The sequence below is a fragment of the Myxocyprinus asiaticus genome, chromosome 6, assembly GCF_019703515.2.
Source record: "Myxocyprinus asiaticus isolate MX2 ecotype Aquarium Trade chromosome 6, UBuf_Myxa_2, whole genome shotgun sequence".
Lineage (NCBI taxonomy): Eukaryota > Metazoa > Chordata > Actinopteri > Cypriniformes > Catostomidae > Myxocyprinus > Myxocyprinus asiaticus.
Window position 1 is genome coordinate 51,574,847 of NC_059349.1, and position 18,118 is coordinate 51,592,964.

At 38.7% G+C, this 18,118-nt stretch overlaps 1 protein-coding gene across 1 annotated transcript in view; it reads left to right on the forward strand.

The window, feature by feature from the left end:
- LOC127443193 (CUGBP Elav-like family member 5) overlaps positions 1–18,118 on the forward strand; it is a 239,602-nt gene that overhangs the window by 190,121 nt on the left and 31,363 nt on the right. Inside the window, exons 6-7 of the mRNA XM_051701782.1 lie at positions 2,927–3,085; positions 15,290–15,434. Of these exons, the coding sequence (XP_051557742.1) occupies positions 2,927–3,085; positions 15,290–15,434 (304 nt within the window). The remainder of the gene's footprint in view (positions 1–2,926; positions 3,086–15,289; positions 15,435–18,118) is intronic.

Genomic DNA, 18,118 nt, shown 5'->3' on the forward strand with positions numbered 1-18,118 from the left:
TTATACATATTTATACAGGATTATGGCGGGAACCCCGGGCCAAAACCAGCGTCTTCAGCCCCGTTGTCAAAGCCTTCCACGGCCCCAGTCTCGAAGCCTTCCACAGCCCCTGTCTCCAAGTTTTATGATCTGCCACTGATGTCGGTGCGTAGGTCCATGATGACAATTGTCTGCGCCCATGCCTGCCACGGTCAACGAGCCAGGGCCCACACCTGCCACAGTCAATGAGCCAACGCCCACGCCTCGTCCATTCCAGAGCCAGCTTTGCCAGCCTCGTCCGTCACAGAGCCAGCGTTGCCAGCCTCGTCCGTCACAGAGCCAGCGTTGCCAACTTCAACCATCCAGAGGAGGAGGAAGAGAAGAAAAGTTTCTGTTCCCAAGTCTCTTCCCATGTACACGACCACGGAGTTTGTTTCCGAGTCTTCGCTCATGCCCACGACCACAGAGGTCGTTCCCAAGTCTCTTCCCGTGTACACAATCACGGAGGTCGTTCCCGAGTCTCCGCCAATGCCCACGACCACAGAGGTCATTCCTGAATCTCTGCCCATGTTCATGACCACGGAGGTCATTCCTGAGTCTTCGCTCATGCCCACGACTACAGAGGTCGTTCCCGAATCTTCGCTCATGCCCACGACCCCAGAGGTCGTTCCCAAGTCTCTTCTCATGTACACGACCACGGAGGTCATTCCCGTGTCTCCGCCCATGCCCACGACCACAGAGGTCGTTCCTGAGTCTCTGCCCATGTTCACGACCATGGAGTTCGTTACCGAGTCTCTGCCCATGCTCACAACCACAGATTTCATTCCTGAGTCTCTGCCCATGCCCACGACTACAGAGGTCGTTCCCAAGTCTCATCCCATGTACATGACTACGGAGGTCATTTCTGAGTCTCTGCTCATGCCCACAACCACAGAGGTCATTCCCAAGTCTCTTCCCATGTTCGCGACCACTGAGGTTGTTTCCCATTCATACAGGACTCTTTGTCTTGAGCCTCCCATGGCTCCACCTTCCATGGCTCCGCCCCCAGAGTCATCCATGGCTCCGCCCGCTCCCCCAGAGACTATTCCTCCGGCGGCTCTGCCTGCTCCCCCAGAGACTGTTCCTCCGGCGGCTCCGCCCGCTCCCCCAGAGACTGTTCCTCTGGCGGCTCCACCCGCTCCCCCAGAGACTATTCCTCCGGCGGCTCCGCCGGCTCCCCCAGAGACTATTCCTCCAGCGGCTCCGCCCGCTCCCCCAGAGACTATTCCTCCACCGGCTCCGCCCGCTCCCCCAGAGACTATTCCTCCAGTGGCTCTGCCTGCTCCCCCAGAGACTATTCCTCCAGCGGCTCCGCCCGCTCCCCCAGAGACTCCTCTTACAGTGGCTCCGCCGCCTGACCCTGTCTCGGCCCTGTGGCTGCCTTCCAGGTCTCCTGACCCCGTCTCCTTGGTCTCCCTGGTCTCCTGGCCATCCGCCTGATCTGCTCTGGTCTCCTTGGTCTCCTGGCCGTCCACCTGATCTACTCTGGTCTCCCTGGTCTCCTGGCCGTCCGCCTGATCTGCTCTGGTCTCCTTGATCTCCTGGCCTTACGCCTGATCTGCTCTGGTCTCCCTGGTCTCCTGGCCATCCGCCTGATCTGCTCTGGTCTCCCTGGTCTCCTGGCCATCCGCCTGATCTGCTCTGGTCTCCCTGGTCTCCTGGCCGTCCGCCTGATCTGCTCTGGTCTCCTGTTTTTCATTAAAGCTGCATTTAGATCCTCATTCCTCGTCTGCCTCGTCACAGTTCCCTTGCTCCCAATTTAGTGAATGACTTGACCTCCAGTGTGCTGTCTGTCTGCACTGGTCTCAGAATAGTTTGAAATGCACCGTATTTTCATCCTAAAATACAAAAAAATTGTAAAGCCTCTGAAAGCATTTTTTTTTTTAAATAAAGGATTTCTAATGAAAACCTTGTGCTATTGTACACATTAGTGTGCATTGTGTTTAGCAGCATGGCGTTTCGCAATAAATCGCTAAAATTTAAAAAATGGCATATCGGATGAAACCAAAGACTAATCTTTTTGACTGAAACGGGTTTCAATGTAAAAACTTAATTAGGTTTCTTACCAGATGTAGTTTTGTTGGCATTTCTCCCAAAGACAAACTCTGCTGTGATCGCCGCCATGTTGTTTTGTCACAAGACTCCATTAGTTGAAAGTTGAACTCTTTACTGATAGTGTCACCGGTCCTACTTGATCTGCCCCGAGCGGGATTTGAACCGCCGATCCCCGGCATGGGTGTCGGACACGCTTGCAAGGAGGCTATAAAAGCCATGGCCCCTAGCCTTGGTCGCTAGTGCATCTCTTAAGGCCATGAGAGTGAGGTTTACACACTGCACAGCTATCATATACCAGCTGGCTACCGTTACAATAGCACAGAGTCTCCTGAACTGAGATCAGTCGGTTTAAATGAAATTAAATTATGCATTGCGTATAGCGAAGCCAAAATACAACATTCACGCATGTGTACGCAGGGTTGCATGAGGTTATAAAATTAATATCACAAAAGAGATGTTTGGCAGTATATTACTCTCAGTCACCATTCACTTTCATTGCATTTTTTGCGCATAATGAAAGTAAATGGTGACTGAGGTTAACATTTTAGTCTAACATCCTTTTTGTGTTCCACGAAAGAAAATAAGTCATATGGGTTTATAAAATGATGACATAATTTTCATTTTTGAGTGAACTTTCTCTTTAAAAGTACAGTACAATACCAAAAACCCTAAGTTACAAAAATTAATTACAACTATCTGTGGCACACAAAACCTTGATTGAAATTGTAAAAAGACTCCAGGATAAAAATTATTTACAAAAGTGTAGTAAATAGTCCCTATAATCATTTTCAGTATAAATGTTTAAATGTGACATCAAAATAAACAACTGTCTCTATCTGTTTCTGTCACACAGGGAGCTTCTTCCAGTTTGGTGGTAAAGTTCGCTGATACCGATAAAGAGAGAACCATACGGCGCATGCAACAGATGGTCGGCCAGTTTGGCATCTTCAACCCCACCGTGGCCCTGCCTTTCAGCACCTACAGTAGTACCTACAGTTCTTACACACATGCGGTGAGCATACGCTTCATGCCTTGCATGCATCTAGAGCATGGATCTCAAAATCAAGGGGGCCGTATAAAATGTGCAGAATGTGGCTCCCAGGCTTGTATTTGAGAGCCTCGATCTAGAGGGACTAAACGTCAAATGCTTTAGGACTTGAAGTTGTCTAGTGTACTCACAGTACACTGTACGGAGCGCTTCTATAGTCTAACAGCATCAGATTAATGACCAGTGTCCTTGTGTGAAGACTTTTGTTCACTCTCACTGAGGTGTTGAATAATGCATTAACATAATTTCAAATCCCAACCCATGAATACTTAAAGAAAAACGTACAGTTCCTGTGCAATTTAAACTCTTGCTCCCTTTGCACCCTTCAGAATATAAGTAACAGTAATCACATTTATCCTGAGAGTGATTTTAACTGAAGGGCTTTATGAGTTATTTGCATTTGAATATCTGGCTTTGATTACTAAGAGCTTCTGTATAACCTGTGGTTTTTACTTCATGTGATCAGCATAGAGTTGGGCAGTATACTGAATATTCACAGAATATTTGCAAAGGTTTTACTGGCAATATCAAATTAAGCAACATCGCAAATTCTCTGTAATTTAAATGTTCTTTGTATGTTCTTTTATTATGTTTCCTAAAGACTGAGTCATTATATTAGTTTTGCAGTCCTTCCATATCGCAGCTTGCTGAGAATTAGAGTGATAAGACATTTTATATGATATTATAATAGGTTCTCTGATTTAAAATTCAATAGCAAAAGGACTAGTTAATTTCCATGAATCAGTTCAACCTGTCAGCTACCATGAATTAATGAAAATAAAAATGTAATAATAATAATAATAATAATAAATAAGATAATATATAAAATTTAAAAGTACAATAAAATGAATTGTTATAATTATTATTATAAATATTACATTATTATAACATTTACATAATTTTATATTTCAATATTTTAGTAAAATTACATGTAGCTAAAGATTTCTGTTTATTAATTTGAATTGTTTTTATTGTTGCACATAAATTAAAATGATTGAATGTCATTCTTAATTATGTTCATTAAGTGAAAATCATTGTCGAAAACATGCCGTGATTATTTTAAAATAGATGGTTGTGATCAGTGGTTCTCGCTCTCAATGGGGCGCGTGGTAAGTTGTGTGTGTGGACTGCAGAGAGTAGCATGAGCCTCCATGTGCTGTGAGTCTCCGCAGTATCATACACAACGAGCCACGTGATAAGATGCGCAGATTGATGGTCTCAGAAGCGGAGGCAAATGAGACGTGTCCTCTGCCACCCGGATTGAGGTGAGTAACCGCGCCACCACAAGTACCTAATAAGTAGTGGAATTGGGCATTCCAAATTGGGAGAAAAAAGGATAAAAATTATAAAAAACTAAACCAAAAAAAAACACCTGCCTAATATTGTGTAGGTCCCCCTCGTGCCGCCAAAACAGCGCCAACCCGCATCTCTGAATAGCATTCTGAGATGATATTCTTCTCACCACAATTGTACAGAGCGGTTATCTGAGTTACCGAAGACTTTGTCAGTTCAGACCAGTCTGGCCATTCTCTGTTGACCTCTCTCATCAACAAGGCGTTTCCATCCACAGAAATGCCGCTCACTGGATGTTTTTTTGTTTTTTTGCACGATTCTTAGTAAATTCTAGTGACTGTTGTGTGTTAAAATCCCAGGAGATCAGCAGTTACAGAAATACTCAAACCAGCCCGTCTGGCACCAACAATCAACCATGCGATTATCTAATCAGACAATCATGTGGCAGCAGTGCAGTTCATAAAATCATGCAGATACGGGTCAGGAGCTTCAGTTAATGTTCACATCAACCATCAGAATGGGGAAAAATGTGATCTGAGTGATTTGGACCATGGCATGATTGTTGGTGCCAGACGGGCTGGTTTTTCTTTTTTTGAGTATTTCTGTAACTGCTGATCTCCTGGGATTTTCAAGCACAGAAGTCTCTAGAATTCAGAATGGTGCCAAAAACAAAAAAAACATCCAGTGAGCGGCAGTTCTGTGGATGGAAACGCCTTGTTGATGAGAGAGGTCAACAGAGAATGACCAGACTGGTTCGAACTGACAATGTCTACGGTAACTCAGATAACCACTCTGTACAATTTTGGTGAGAAGAATATAATCTCAGAATGCTATTCAGAGATGCGGATTAGCGCTCTTTTGGCGGTACGATGGGGACCTACACAATATTAGCCAGGTAGTTTCAATGTTGTGGCTGATCGGTGTATGTGTATATATATATATATATATAATTATTTAATTTACATTTAAATTGATCTTTTTTGCTATATCACCCTGGCCTAGTTCAGAATTCTCAGTGTAGTTAGAAAAGCCAAATGCCTATGTGAGTAATTCCTCTTCTTTGGATGATTCCCAGTTCATTTATGAGATGGATAATGTATTTGAAGCGCATGGATTTCTGTGCATATTCATATGCGTATTACTTCAGACGATAACACCATTAGATACAGATTAACGCAGCGATCTGATAGAGTGCAGAAGAGGGAGTTGGCCATTATTTTAAATACTTTTCAGCTCGTGGAGTCTCGTGCAAGTGGGAAGTTTGAGAATCTATATCACGTGGCAATTGGAGCACAGTGCTCTATATATAGAATATACCCTGCAGGCATTCAGTTTTAATTACATTGTGGCGAAGTTTGTGCGTATGTGTGTGTGATGTTTCAAACTGCAGCTTTAATTCTATAATCCATATGATCTTTCACTAAGAACATGTGTTAGTTGCGTGATGTTTATTACCTTATTTGTGTGTGTTTCCGTGTGAACACACTGTGCTATCTGTGTGTGATTTTTCTGTGACATCTAAACATGGAACAAACAGAAGGGAAACCCCCAGGTATCCCATCATCCACCTGTTCTTTGTCCCTGTACACAGTCAATATAACAACACATGTATAAACCTCACACACACAACCTGAAACATACACACAAATAACTAATGCCTGAAACACAGCACAGAATTACATGATTGGGTGCAAAATTACATATTTTCATAATTGACTAGTGTTAACCTCATCACCGAAATGACTGACGAAAATGTTCATGACGAAGGGTTTTTTGATTTTGTAAACGATCATGAAGACAAGATAAAAATATTCCACCAGTTTTAATTGAAACATACTGTTGACGAAAATATGACGAGACAAACATTAAATTGCAAGATATTAACAATGCACTAACACTGTTTATTTATTAATTTTTTTAAAGAAAGAAAAATCTAGAAAGAACTGATTCAAATAATCCAGTCATAGTATGTTGGGGATTTTCCTGCTGTACAATGAACTTTATTCAGGGGTTAATTACATCACTCAAATGCATCCTATATACAGTATTACAACTTACATCTGCACAGACAATGAAGAGAATGAACAGGTAAACTTGAACTAAGATACTGTACGTGCTAGTCAGGATGCCTAACTTGCATTGTGAATATGCGCAACATATAACACAATATCCTAAACTGTCAAAATGTGAGGAATACACAGCAGAGTAACTTCTAAAAAAAAAACTAATACTGCAGTAAATTCATTATATGCTTTTATTTCAGGAACTGAGGTTTGCAGGACAGTTTTCTCATGTTGTTTAATCTTGCAGAGCCTACTGTATTGTAATGGGTTAAAGAGAAAGGAGGAGATGAGAACTGGCTTGACAATATAAATAATAGTTTAATGATTAACTTAAAGCAAAAGACATATAACACACGCACACACATACAGGCAGCTGCCTGTAGCGCTCTCTCTCCCGAACTGCTGCCTCTGGCTGCCTTTATCCCTCTCTTGGGCTTGATTAACCTGATTAAGGGCCGGGCGTGCGTCATCATGGCCCGGCCCCACCCTTCTCCTTGCCACACTCCTCTCTCCTTTGCTTCTCCTTCTGGCCCCGTCTGCTGGCAGGTCTTCCCCACCTTCTCGGGACTGGGAGGGAGACAAGGGGAGGGAGAAAGAACCAAAAAAAAGAGAGGGAAATGCCAACACAGAGCGAGAGTGGGAGAGAGAGAGGAGAGAGAATAAAAAAAAATTACTCGCCGGTTCTCTGATACGCCGTAGCCTGGTCCTCGGTCACTCCTCCACCCTCTAGTGGATGACAGCCGCTCCTTCCCGGGTGGATCGGAGGCAGTCCTCCGGCCCCTGGCGGAAGGAACGCCCCGCCATGTTTTGGTGGATGGTAGGGGTCTCCTCCACCCCTAGCAGCGGTTCTCCTGCTCCAGGCGGTCGGCAGTGAGCTCCTCCACGCTCGCGGACGGCGGTCTTATCTTTGACCCCGCCATGTTTTAGCGGCTGGTAGGGGTCTCCTCTGCCCCTGGCAGCGGCGGTTGTTCCTCCGCATTCAGGTGGCCGGACTCCTCAGTCCCCAGGCGGATGGCCGCAGCTGCTCCTTTGGGGTGGATGGTAGTGGCGAGGACTCTACTACAGCGCATCCCTCCTCCTTCCCGGGTTTCAGCACCAATGTAATGGGGTAAAAGGGAAAGGAGGAGGTGAGAACCGGCTTGACAATGTACATAACAGGGCAGCTGCCTGTAGCTCTCTCTCTCCCGAACTGCCACCTCAGGCCGCCTTTATCCCTCTCACGGGCTTGATTAGCCTGATTAGGGACCGGGCGTGCGTCATCCAGCCCCTCCCTCTTCCTTGCCACATGTATTAAACATTTTATTCTTGTATATGTTTGTTTCATGTTTTTAAAAAGATAGTGTATACATTTTTCAAAATATTTGAATATTTTGTTAAAGTTTTGTCTGTTACAATTTGGTATATTTTTGGGATATGTTTTGGTATGTATCATTTAGTATATTGTTATTTTGCACATTATTGTTGTCTAAATGTTATTTTTGTCGACTAAAATTGTACGCCGTTTTAGTCAGAGTAAAATTGATAAAAATTCATGAACATGGCATGATGAAACGTTGACAAAATTTAAAGGAAAGTTTTGTCAAAAGAAAAAGTTGACTAAAATAAGAAACTGTGTAAATGAACACTGTCTGTGGGTTGTCTGAGCGACTTGTCAACTAGTTGGTGTTAAGAAAACCCTGTATAATTGTCTGATTTAAGTGTTTGTCCACCACACACTGATCTTGCTTTCAAAAACAGCAAAACCGAACACAACAGAATAGAACATAATGCAGAAGTTGAGACACAATGAACATGGAACATGGTGCAAGACACTGAAAAAAAAAAATGGTGCAAGAAACGATGAAATGTAAAGACGTCTGTCTGAATGTTTAAATAGAGAAACCGCTAAAAATGTTAAAGCTAAAATAAAAATTCCAAAAAGTCTAAATAATCTAGTCGAACGATTAATCGTTATAGTCAACATCCGGAGCCATCCCTATGCAGCTATGCAGACTCCATTTCATGTGTCTTTGCATTCTGAAATATGTCAAATTCATAACAAAGCTTGTACATGTATTCTCAGCGTTGCCACAAGGGGCGCTATAGTGGCAGTCAGATTTCACTTTCAGGTCAACTGCTGTCATGGTGGAGCAACAAGTTGAAGAGAATCTTGCTGAGCAAATTTGTTAGTTAAACTGTCGACATGTTCAAAAACCAGCTGAAAACACATCTGTTCCACAAATGAGCACTTAACCAATCCAAACTAATTGCACTTATTATTATAAAAATAGTCTCTTTCTTCTGCGCTAGCCTCTATACTAATACTGCCACTTTGTGAACTTGGTAGTGCAGTACTGCGGATATTGTTGACTTTTGTATGACAAATTACTTTCTATGTTCTTCATTTGTAAGTCACTTTGGATAAAAGCGTCTGCTAATTTACTAAATGTAAATGTAAATGTTTTTAGCTTGCTAACTCTGATTTAATGGCACAGACATTATAAAGTTAACCATATCGCCTCTTTGAGTATTGAGGTAAGAATGTTAATTATGTACAACGGGACTGCATGCTTCCAATGAGTTGGCCAAGCATTCATGTCAGCACTTGCACACTTCTTGTGTACATGTTTAGAGTATGCCTAAACTGTTTTATAAAGATCACATACAGTAGAGACACACAAAACCACACACAGACACAAATACAATTCTCTAGGCAGGTTAAGACAATATAACGGCTGGCAGCAGCTCTGATTTAAATTGCATGTGGATTATTTAAATGGGAATGAGTATCACTTCAAACAGTGCCTTAAATAGTGAAATCTTGCCCTAAAGGGAATCACTGAACACACACATACATCTACACATATATGCATACACCCACTAAATGAAAAAGAGATTCAGTTTGGTCATACTATGATACAGCAGCAACACACAGGCAGCTGAGTTCTCCCTGCACAGGAAGCATTTGGATTATACGATCTGCCAACTCCATTTGCATAATAGCATGAGAATTTTTCAGGAAGATTTCCACTCTGTCTGAAATATCATGGTTCTTTGGCACGGGTTTGTGTTGAGTTGGTTTAAAAGTGTATCTGGGGTTTCAGAAGACTTTCAAAAAGAGAACAATCACCAACTCTGACTCAGGGTTAGAAAAGAAGGCTTCTAAAATGGAATAGAATAGAATAGAACAGAACCGAACTGAATAGAATAGAAACAAACAGACCAAAATAGATTAGAGCTTAATAGAATAGAATAGAACAGAACAACCCAAAATAGAATAGAACTCAGCCATATAAATAGAATTTAATAGAACTAGAAAGACTAAAATGTAATATAACTGAATCAAATAGAATCGAATCATATAAAATAGACCCAACTCTATTTTATAACTCTAGAATAGAGTTATGTACAATAGACCTAATAACCAACTCTGACTTCTTTTCAGGGTTAGAAAAGAAGGCTAATAGAATAGAATAGATCAAAATAGAATAAAGATGAACTGAATAGTATAGAATAGAATAGAAAAGAACAGACAAAAATAAAAATGAACTCTACCATTAGAATAGAATAAAACCAAACAGACCAAAATAGATTAGATCCGAATAGAATAGATTAGGACAGACCAAAATAAAATGGAACTCAACCACATAAAATAGAATAGAACAGCACCAGAAAGACCACAATTTAATAGAACTGAATCAAATACAATATAATAATATAGAATAGAATTATATATAATAGACCAAATGACCAACTATTTTCAGGGTTAGAAAAAGGCGAATAGAATAGACCAAAATAAAACAGAACTGAACCAAATAGTATAGAATAGAGTAGAACAGACCAAAATAGAATATAACTCAACATAAATAGAATAGAATACAACCAAACAAACAAAAATTTTATAAAACTGCATCAAACAGAATAGAATACAACCAAACACACTGAAATACAGTAGATTAGAGCTTGATAGAATAGAATAGAATAGAATAGAATAGAATAGAACAGGACAGACCAAAATGGAATAGAAATCAACCATATAAAATAGAATAGAATAGAACCAGGAAGACCCAAATTTTATAGAACTGAATCAAATACAATGGAATCATATAGAATAGAACCAAAAATAATAGATTTATATAAAGTTGACCAAATGACCAACTCTGACTTCTTTTCAGGGTTAGAAAATAAGGCGAATAGAATAGAATAGAATAGAATAGTCCAAAATAGAATAAAACTTAACCAAACAGAATAGTAACATATGGAATAGAATAGATCAAAATGGAATAGAACTGAACTGAATAGTATAGAACAGAATAAAACATACCAAAATAAAATAGAACTCAACCATACAGAATAGAGTAGAATAGAACCAAACATACCAAAATTGAATACATCTGAAACAAATAGAATATAACCATAATGAATAGAATGATATAGAATAGAATAGAACCAAAAAGACCAAAATAGAAGATGGAACAGAAAAGAATAAAACCAAATATAAAAATAGAATAGAACTAGAAAGACCAAACAGAATAGAACTAATCCATATGAAATAGTCATAGAATAAAATAGAATAAAAAACATAGACCTGAACTGTACATAATATAATAATAAAAAATAGAATTAAACCAATCAAAACAAAATAGAACAGAACAGAACTTTCATTTTCATCACATTATTTGCTACTTGCTTATGCTAATCGGAGGCAGGTAGTATTAGGAGGAGGGACTTTGTCTATCTAGAGAGCATTTGATTGGACAACGCCTGTGAGTGCAAGATGAGTCATTAATACTGTATTTCTGGTCTGTTAACCTGGAAAAAAAAAGACAGAAAAGTCAAGTTTTTCTGCTAAAGCATCATCATATTTTGGAGTACACCAGCGTGTAGATGGCTACAACGCTAAAAGTAACGGACTATAAGCCACAAAACTTTGATTTTGATGTCTTAAGATAGTGTCGTAAAGTGAAATAAATTGAGGCTCCACTAGATGGAATTATTTGACTCAAACTGAGGTTTAAATGAAAGAGAGAGACTGCAAAGCACCAAACAGAGCACTGTACACCATTTCCCATAATGCCCTGCTCCAGCACTCTCTGGCGGGAGAGGAGGCTGAAACTTTACAGTCCTCAATTCTCAAGAACTAAAACACAACCAATCCTGCTGCAGTAAAGAGCATTTCAGTAGAAACCTCTTTAGTGTAAACAAAGAACAGGCCACGAACCCACTTACGTCATGACAGTGCAGCAATTCTGCTGTGTCATGTTAAAATTAATGGGTTTTCAGATGACTGTCAAGGAGCTTGTGCATAAAGAGGATGTTCAGATTACAAATAGAGCTCCATAAAGCTGTAAAAATAGGTAGATGTATTTTTAAAACACTGTGAGTGGGTGTGTTGTGGATGGAAATTCTGTCCGTGGTTAACAGTGACCCCTGATGGAGCGTTTGAAAACTACATTTACATTTATGGATTTGGCAGACGCTTTTATCCAAAGCAACTTACAGTGCACTTATTACAGGGACAATTCCCCCAGAGTAACCTGGAGTTAAGTGCCTTGCTCAAGGACACAATGGTGATGGCTGTGGGGATTGAACCAGCAACCTTCCGATTACCAGTTATGTGCTTTAGCCCACTACACCACCACCACTCTAACTAAACACTAAACACATGAAGTGACTGGCTCTTGCACAAAAACTCAAGATAACTAATAACTTAATAACTTGTCTGTAACTTACACAGATAATTAACAGCAAATAATTTGGAGGATATTGGCCTGGCGGAAGTATTTGTCATGCTAATTATGATTTATTTCCAAGCGTTTAGTGGGATTTTTGAGATTCGTATCTAGTCGGCTACTGTTGGGGTGGGCGGTAAATTTATATCAAGGTTATGATATGCTGTTTATCATAATGCTGTGCTTTTTGTCTGTAATCTCTACCCAAATATGTTTTTTTATATTTCATAAAAATGTAATGATGACTATTTATGGATAATCTAGTGAATTAGATGAAAGGTACTTCATCTCGCTTCATCATTTTCTTTTTTATTTGGAACTTGATGGAAACAATCCAAAAGATAAAATGATTCAATAACAGTTTACAGTAACACTTTACAATAAGGTTGCACTATATGAACTAACAATGAACAATTGTCTTTTTTATAAAGTAACATTAACCAACATTAAAAAAACAAAACAAATGTTTAAAAATAATGTTCATTGTTATAATGATCCCTAATGCATTTAATAACGGTAAAGCTTTACAATAAGGTTATTTTTGTTTACATTAGTAAATGCATTATGTATTAAGAGCTAACAACTGTGTTAATTAAAAAAAAAAAATACAATTGTTAATTGTTAGTTCCTGTTACTTCATAATGCTTAACTAATGCTAACATATACAACTACTCATTTTAAAAATGTATTAGTGTATGTTAAAATTAACATTAAACAAGGTTAATAAGTGCTTTAAAAGTATTTTTAATTGTTCATGTAAACTAATGTTAGCAAATACAACCTTGTTACCGATGTTACTGATTATTCATAACATACAACGATTTTGACAATTTTGCAGTGGTTATACCATGATATAAATTCAACAGTATAGCGGGATCTCAGGGTATAAGGATACTGACCAGCTCTAGTCTAGTTAGCTATAGCTAATTATATTGCTACATCTTTAACTACAATATTTTTTCCATACTCCTTTCTTTGTACACCAAACCCTTCCCCCAACACATGAGGATGCACTCACAAACACACATAAATACATACAGCTGTCTTACTTTCTGTCTTAAGAGGGCTTTGCATTGAGCGGTGCGTCTCAGAGCGACAAAACTCAAGTAATTGGCCCATGATGGAGTGCTAACTGCTTTACAATACCTGGGGAGTTCAATATGCATTAGCATTCAGTAAAATTACAGATTCACACACACACACACACACGCACGCACACACATGTTGGTGTAGCTATCATTATGAGGACTGTCCATAGACATAATGATTTTTATACTGTACGAACTATAGATTCTATCCCCTAACCCTAACCCTACCCCTGAACCTAACCCTCACAAAAAACGTTCTGCATTTTAACATTTTCAATTTTTTTAATTTTTTTTAACCGATTTGAATTATGGGGACACTAGAAATGCCCTCATAAACCACATTTATAGCATAATACCCTTGTAATTACCAGTTTATAACCTAAAAAAATGTTACACATCTTAAACCAGCCCACACACACACACACATATATATATATATATATATATATATATATATATATATATATATATTTATTTATTTATTTATTTATTTTAGATATTACCATTAAAAAAAATAATAGTAATAATAATTACATCTTTTGCATCCGTGGGTCAATTTTTATCTGGGCATCAATTGTGGATGTACACATGATATTATGTAGATTTTTTTTGTATATCTATGAGTTAGATTTTTACTTATAAGCACTTCACTTACATTTAGCATCTTTCCCATACTCTCTCACACACATGTACACATACAGTCACACACACATTCTCCTGTACAAAACAGACATGACAGATGTAACAAACATAACAAATAAACTAAATCAAAGGTACTACTGTCTAAAGGGGGTGTGTCCAGAGCAAAACTTCATACACACCTTAGTCTAAATTGGGCTTGAAAGAGGAAATTGTCCACATTTTCTTTTCTTTTTTTTTTTCTTCTTTTTTTTTTTTTTTTTTTTGGCTTAAGTCAAAACTTTTAAAACAGCAAATATCAGACAAACAAATTCAAACACTGATACAAAGGTAAACATTACCCCAAAAAGTCAATAAGTCCAAGTTAAGACCCTTAGGATACACTTTGTATCGGTGTTTGTATTTGTTTGACTTTGACCTGTGTCTGATATAACAACACATGTACATAATAAGTACATTGTATCAAATGTATCATTATCATGAAGTACATAGTAATTAAAGACACCTAATATAAAGCAGTTCCAATTGTGGTACCATTTGTTGATGTATTTTTGCTAATGATTCTTTTTAATATGAAAAATGTGTTGCCATCTTAACCTTTAGCAGTATGGTGTAAACAAAGCGCTCTCATTAAGAATGCATGTTAATGGTTTATCTTATAGATTAGAGTGGTCTACATTGGCACAGGTATAGATTACACACTCTGTCCGTGTCATGATGTGGTGAGTTGGTGTGTGTAGTTGCAGGTCCTAGAAAGCTAATTTTATATAATTTCCTCAAACACAAAGCTGTCATCTTCAATGACTCACATGTCATATCAAAAATCAAACGTTGCAGGTATTAATTACTGTACAGAGAACATAGATCACATTTGAAATGTGCAGGTTGGCTTATTGTACACAGTTAGGTGAATTTAGATGGTTGTTGCCATAGCAATGTGATTACAGTAATTAGCTATGCTAAAGTGCATTTGTGTTCATAAATCCATTTTAAAATCGTAGTTTGATAGCAACAATTTTTTTTATTATAATTGTTTTTATTTTATTATTATTTATACTTAGTGCATGCTTACATGGTTATTATGGTATCATTAACTTTTTTTTTTTTTTTTTTTTTTTTTGGACAGCTAGGTTAATAGCTAGGTTGAAGTACCTTGAAGTACTAAGTAAATATACCTAGTATGGCTGAGTATATGGTAATCATTCAGTACCATGGTATACATCAAAGTAGCATGATGTTACCATCAGCTACCAGGATCTTTAACTTAGCATAAAATCAAATAAACTGTTTGAATGTGTTTTTGCAGTTTGTGCATTTGATATAATGTTAAATGTTTTCTAATATAAATGTGCTCTGACTCTCTCTTTGCTTTAGCTGATGCAACAGCAGGCTGCGATTATGGCTGCATCTCACGGTGGTTATTTAGCGCCCAGCGTGGCGTTTCCTGCGACACAGATTCACCAGGTGGGGGCACTCAGCATGAACGGTTTGCCGCCCACCCCCATGACACCTGTTTCAGGTGAGTCTGCTGCATGCCTATAAGATTACGATGTCTGGGGAGACTTTTAAAAAAATTCTAAAAATCCCCAAAAAGCATCCTTAAAACAAGATAAATTTACTTGAGAAGCAAGTCTTGTTTTGACTTGTATTGCGATACATTTTAACGTTTGCATTACATAACCAACTGCATTTACAAGTTTGTTAGAGTGTGATCAAATTGTGCAGTAGCTCAACTGATAGAGCGTTGCACTTGCGATGTAAAGGACCAGAGTACGAGTCCTGAAGAATACGCGAGTTGACATGTGCGCCGAAAGAGTCAAAGAAGCATTACAAAATTACATGGTTGCTTTGGCAGTTGCGTTTTTCATGTCACATTTGTTTTTTATGACACTATCAGTTAGGTTTATGCCCTGTTTACACCGCAAATGACATTGTCGCTAGATTCTACGATCTGTATCGCTGGTGGGCGTTCCTACTGCTGTCGCTATATTGGTGGACTGCACGTCTGGCCATAGTACCTTTGGAAATTCTGATTACATATAATACTGCCGGTAAAACTATCCTTCTAATTTGACAAAGAATCAGTACTATTGTTTCTAAAAATGAATATTTTGCAGGGGAGAGTTTTTATATAAACTGCAGCAGTGCTCAATGCATCATATAATGAACAAGATGAACAATCTATCAATGTATGAATCAAACTCACTCGGAATGCCGACACAGTTTTCCACGCATCATTTTTATTAAGCTATATCCACGTATGTGGTTACAGACAAATGTTATAGAACAGTGAAATCACTCACAGAAACTTTTAACTTCTCTGTCTTGCTCTGTCTAGTGTTTTTCACTCGACTACAATATCTCATACACTTACTGCCTGGAGACAGATGACGTGAGCTCTGCTGTCCTCACTGTCATTTGGAGTCGCTCCCGAATGTCGCTCGTCATTTTTATAAAGTTGACATTTTCTCAACTTTGTTTGTCGCTCGCCATGGCGACCTCTGTCGCCAATGGTCACTGCAGCTTATGCCGCTGGAAGTCGCTCTGCTCTCATTGAAAATGAATGGGATCGTGTTGCTTTGTTGCGCCGGTGGTGTGAACGGGGCTTTAGGTTTAAGGTTTAGGGTTGGGAGGTAGGTTTTATTTCAAATGAGAGCTGTCAGAATTAACCTAATTCTAATTACCACAGAAGAATGCCTTAACTATCACCAAAATGCAAAATGAGACATTTATCTGCAAGCGCTTTTCATGTGGAGTTCAAAGCGATGCTGGCATTGCCGCCCTGACGCAAATCATGAACGTGGCTTCACGATTGCTGTAGGAAAGCGGATAGCCACAGTCTACCAGCAGATTAATATTGTGGAGGATGAGAGTTTAAGAGATTTAATTGCCCATTGCAATGAATATGCAACCTATCTGGAGACTAGTTCTTTTAATTAGTCAAACTCCCACTTAGACATTGGGAAATGTTTAATGTTACTTGAATTGGTGCTATTTTAGTGCATTTCTAAATTTATACTGTGGAAGGCTTTGTTTGAAAACTGTTAATAAAGCAATATTGTTACATATTGTTTTGTTTTCTTTAGTAAGATGGAAATAAATGCATTTTGACAGGAAAAGAAATACAGTGTCAAATTTCAGCACTTTTAAAATCTGCAATTTAAAGGGTTATTTCACCAAAAAATGAAAATTCTCTCATGATTTACTCACCTTTAAGCCATCCCAGATGTGTATGTCTTTCCTTTTTCAGCAGAACTGAAATGAAGATTTTTATAAGCACATTTCAGCTCTCTATGTCCATACATTGAAAATGAATGGGTGCCGTGAGGCTGCTGGCTGTTTGACGGTACAAAAGGCATATTTAGGCAGCATAAAAGTAATCCAAACGATTCCAGTCGATCAGTGAATGTCTTCTGAAGCAAAACTGTCTAAGAAACAAATCGATAATTAATACATTTTTAACTTTAAATTGTTAGTTCCTGCCAGCGCTGGGATGCTGTTTGAAATGACCTAACTCTCATGTGACGTTCGTTCCGATTATGTCACGCGACAGCTCCGTGATGGGTCGACTGGTAGCAGGAAGTGTTTTTTAAAAGTTAATAAAGTTTTAATTATCTATTTATTTTTTTACTTAAACCTATCAGTTTGCTTCAGAAGTAATTCATTGATTGACTGGAGTTGTGCGTATTACTTTTATGCTGCCTTTTGGACCGTCAAACAGCCAGCAGCCTGATGGCACCCATTCACTTTCATTGTATGAACAAACAAAATATGGAGGTATATATATATATATATATATATATATATATATAATTGTTTTGCAGGACTCTTTCGCCATGATTTGCTTGCTGCAATTCTCTGATTGGTGGAGCTTTTCCCTTCAGGATCATGGTTAGTGTAGTTCTTAACCAGGAACTCCGCTATTAAACACTTTTTTTTTTTAATTAAGTTGAAATAATGCAGACTGGTGGCTTCAACAGAGGCATATAACATCGATTAACAACCTCAGAGCTCACGGTAGGCCTGTCTTAACAGGTTAATAAGTTATCGTTAAAAATAAATTCCCATTTGGAAAAGAAATGAATGGGATTTACACAGGGCTTCCAGAACCAGACTATTGCACCCTATTGGACCCAACACCAAAAAAGTTAACTTTTTTACTCATTTTACATGTAAAAAGATTAGCCAGTTGTAACAGAGAGA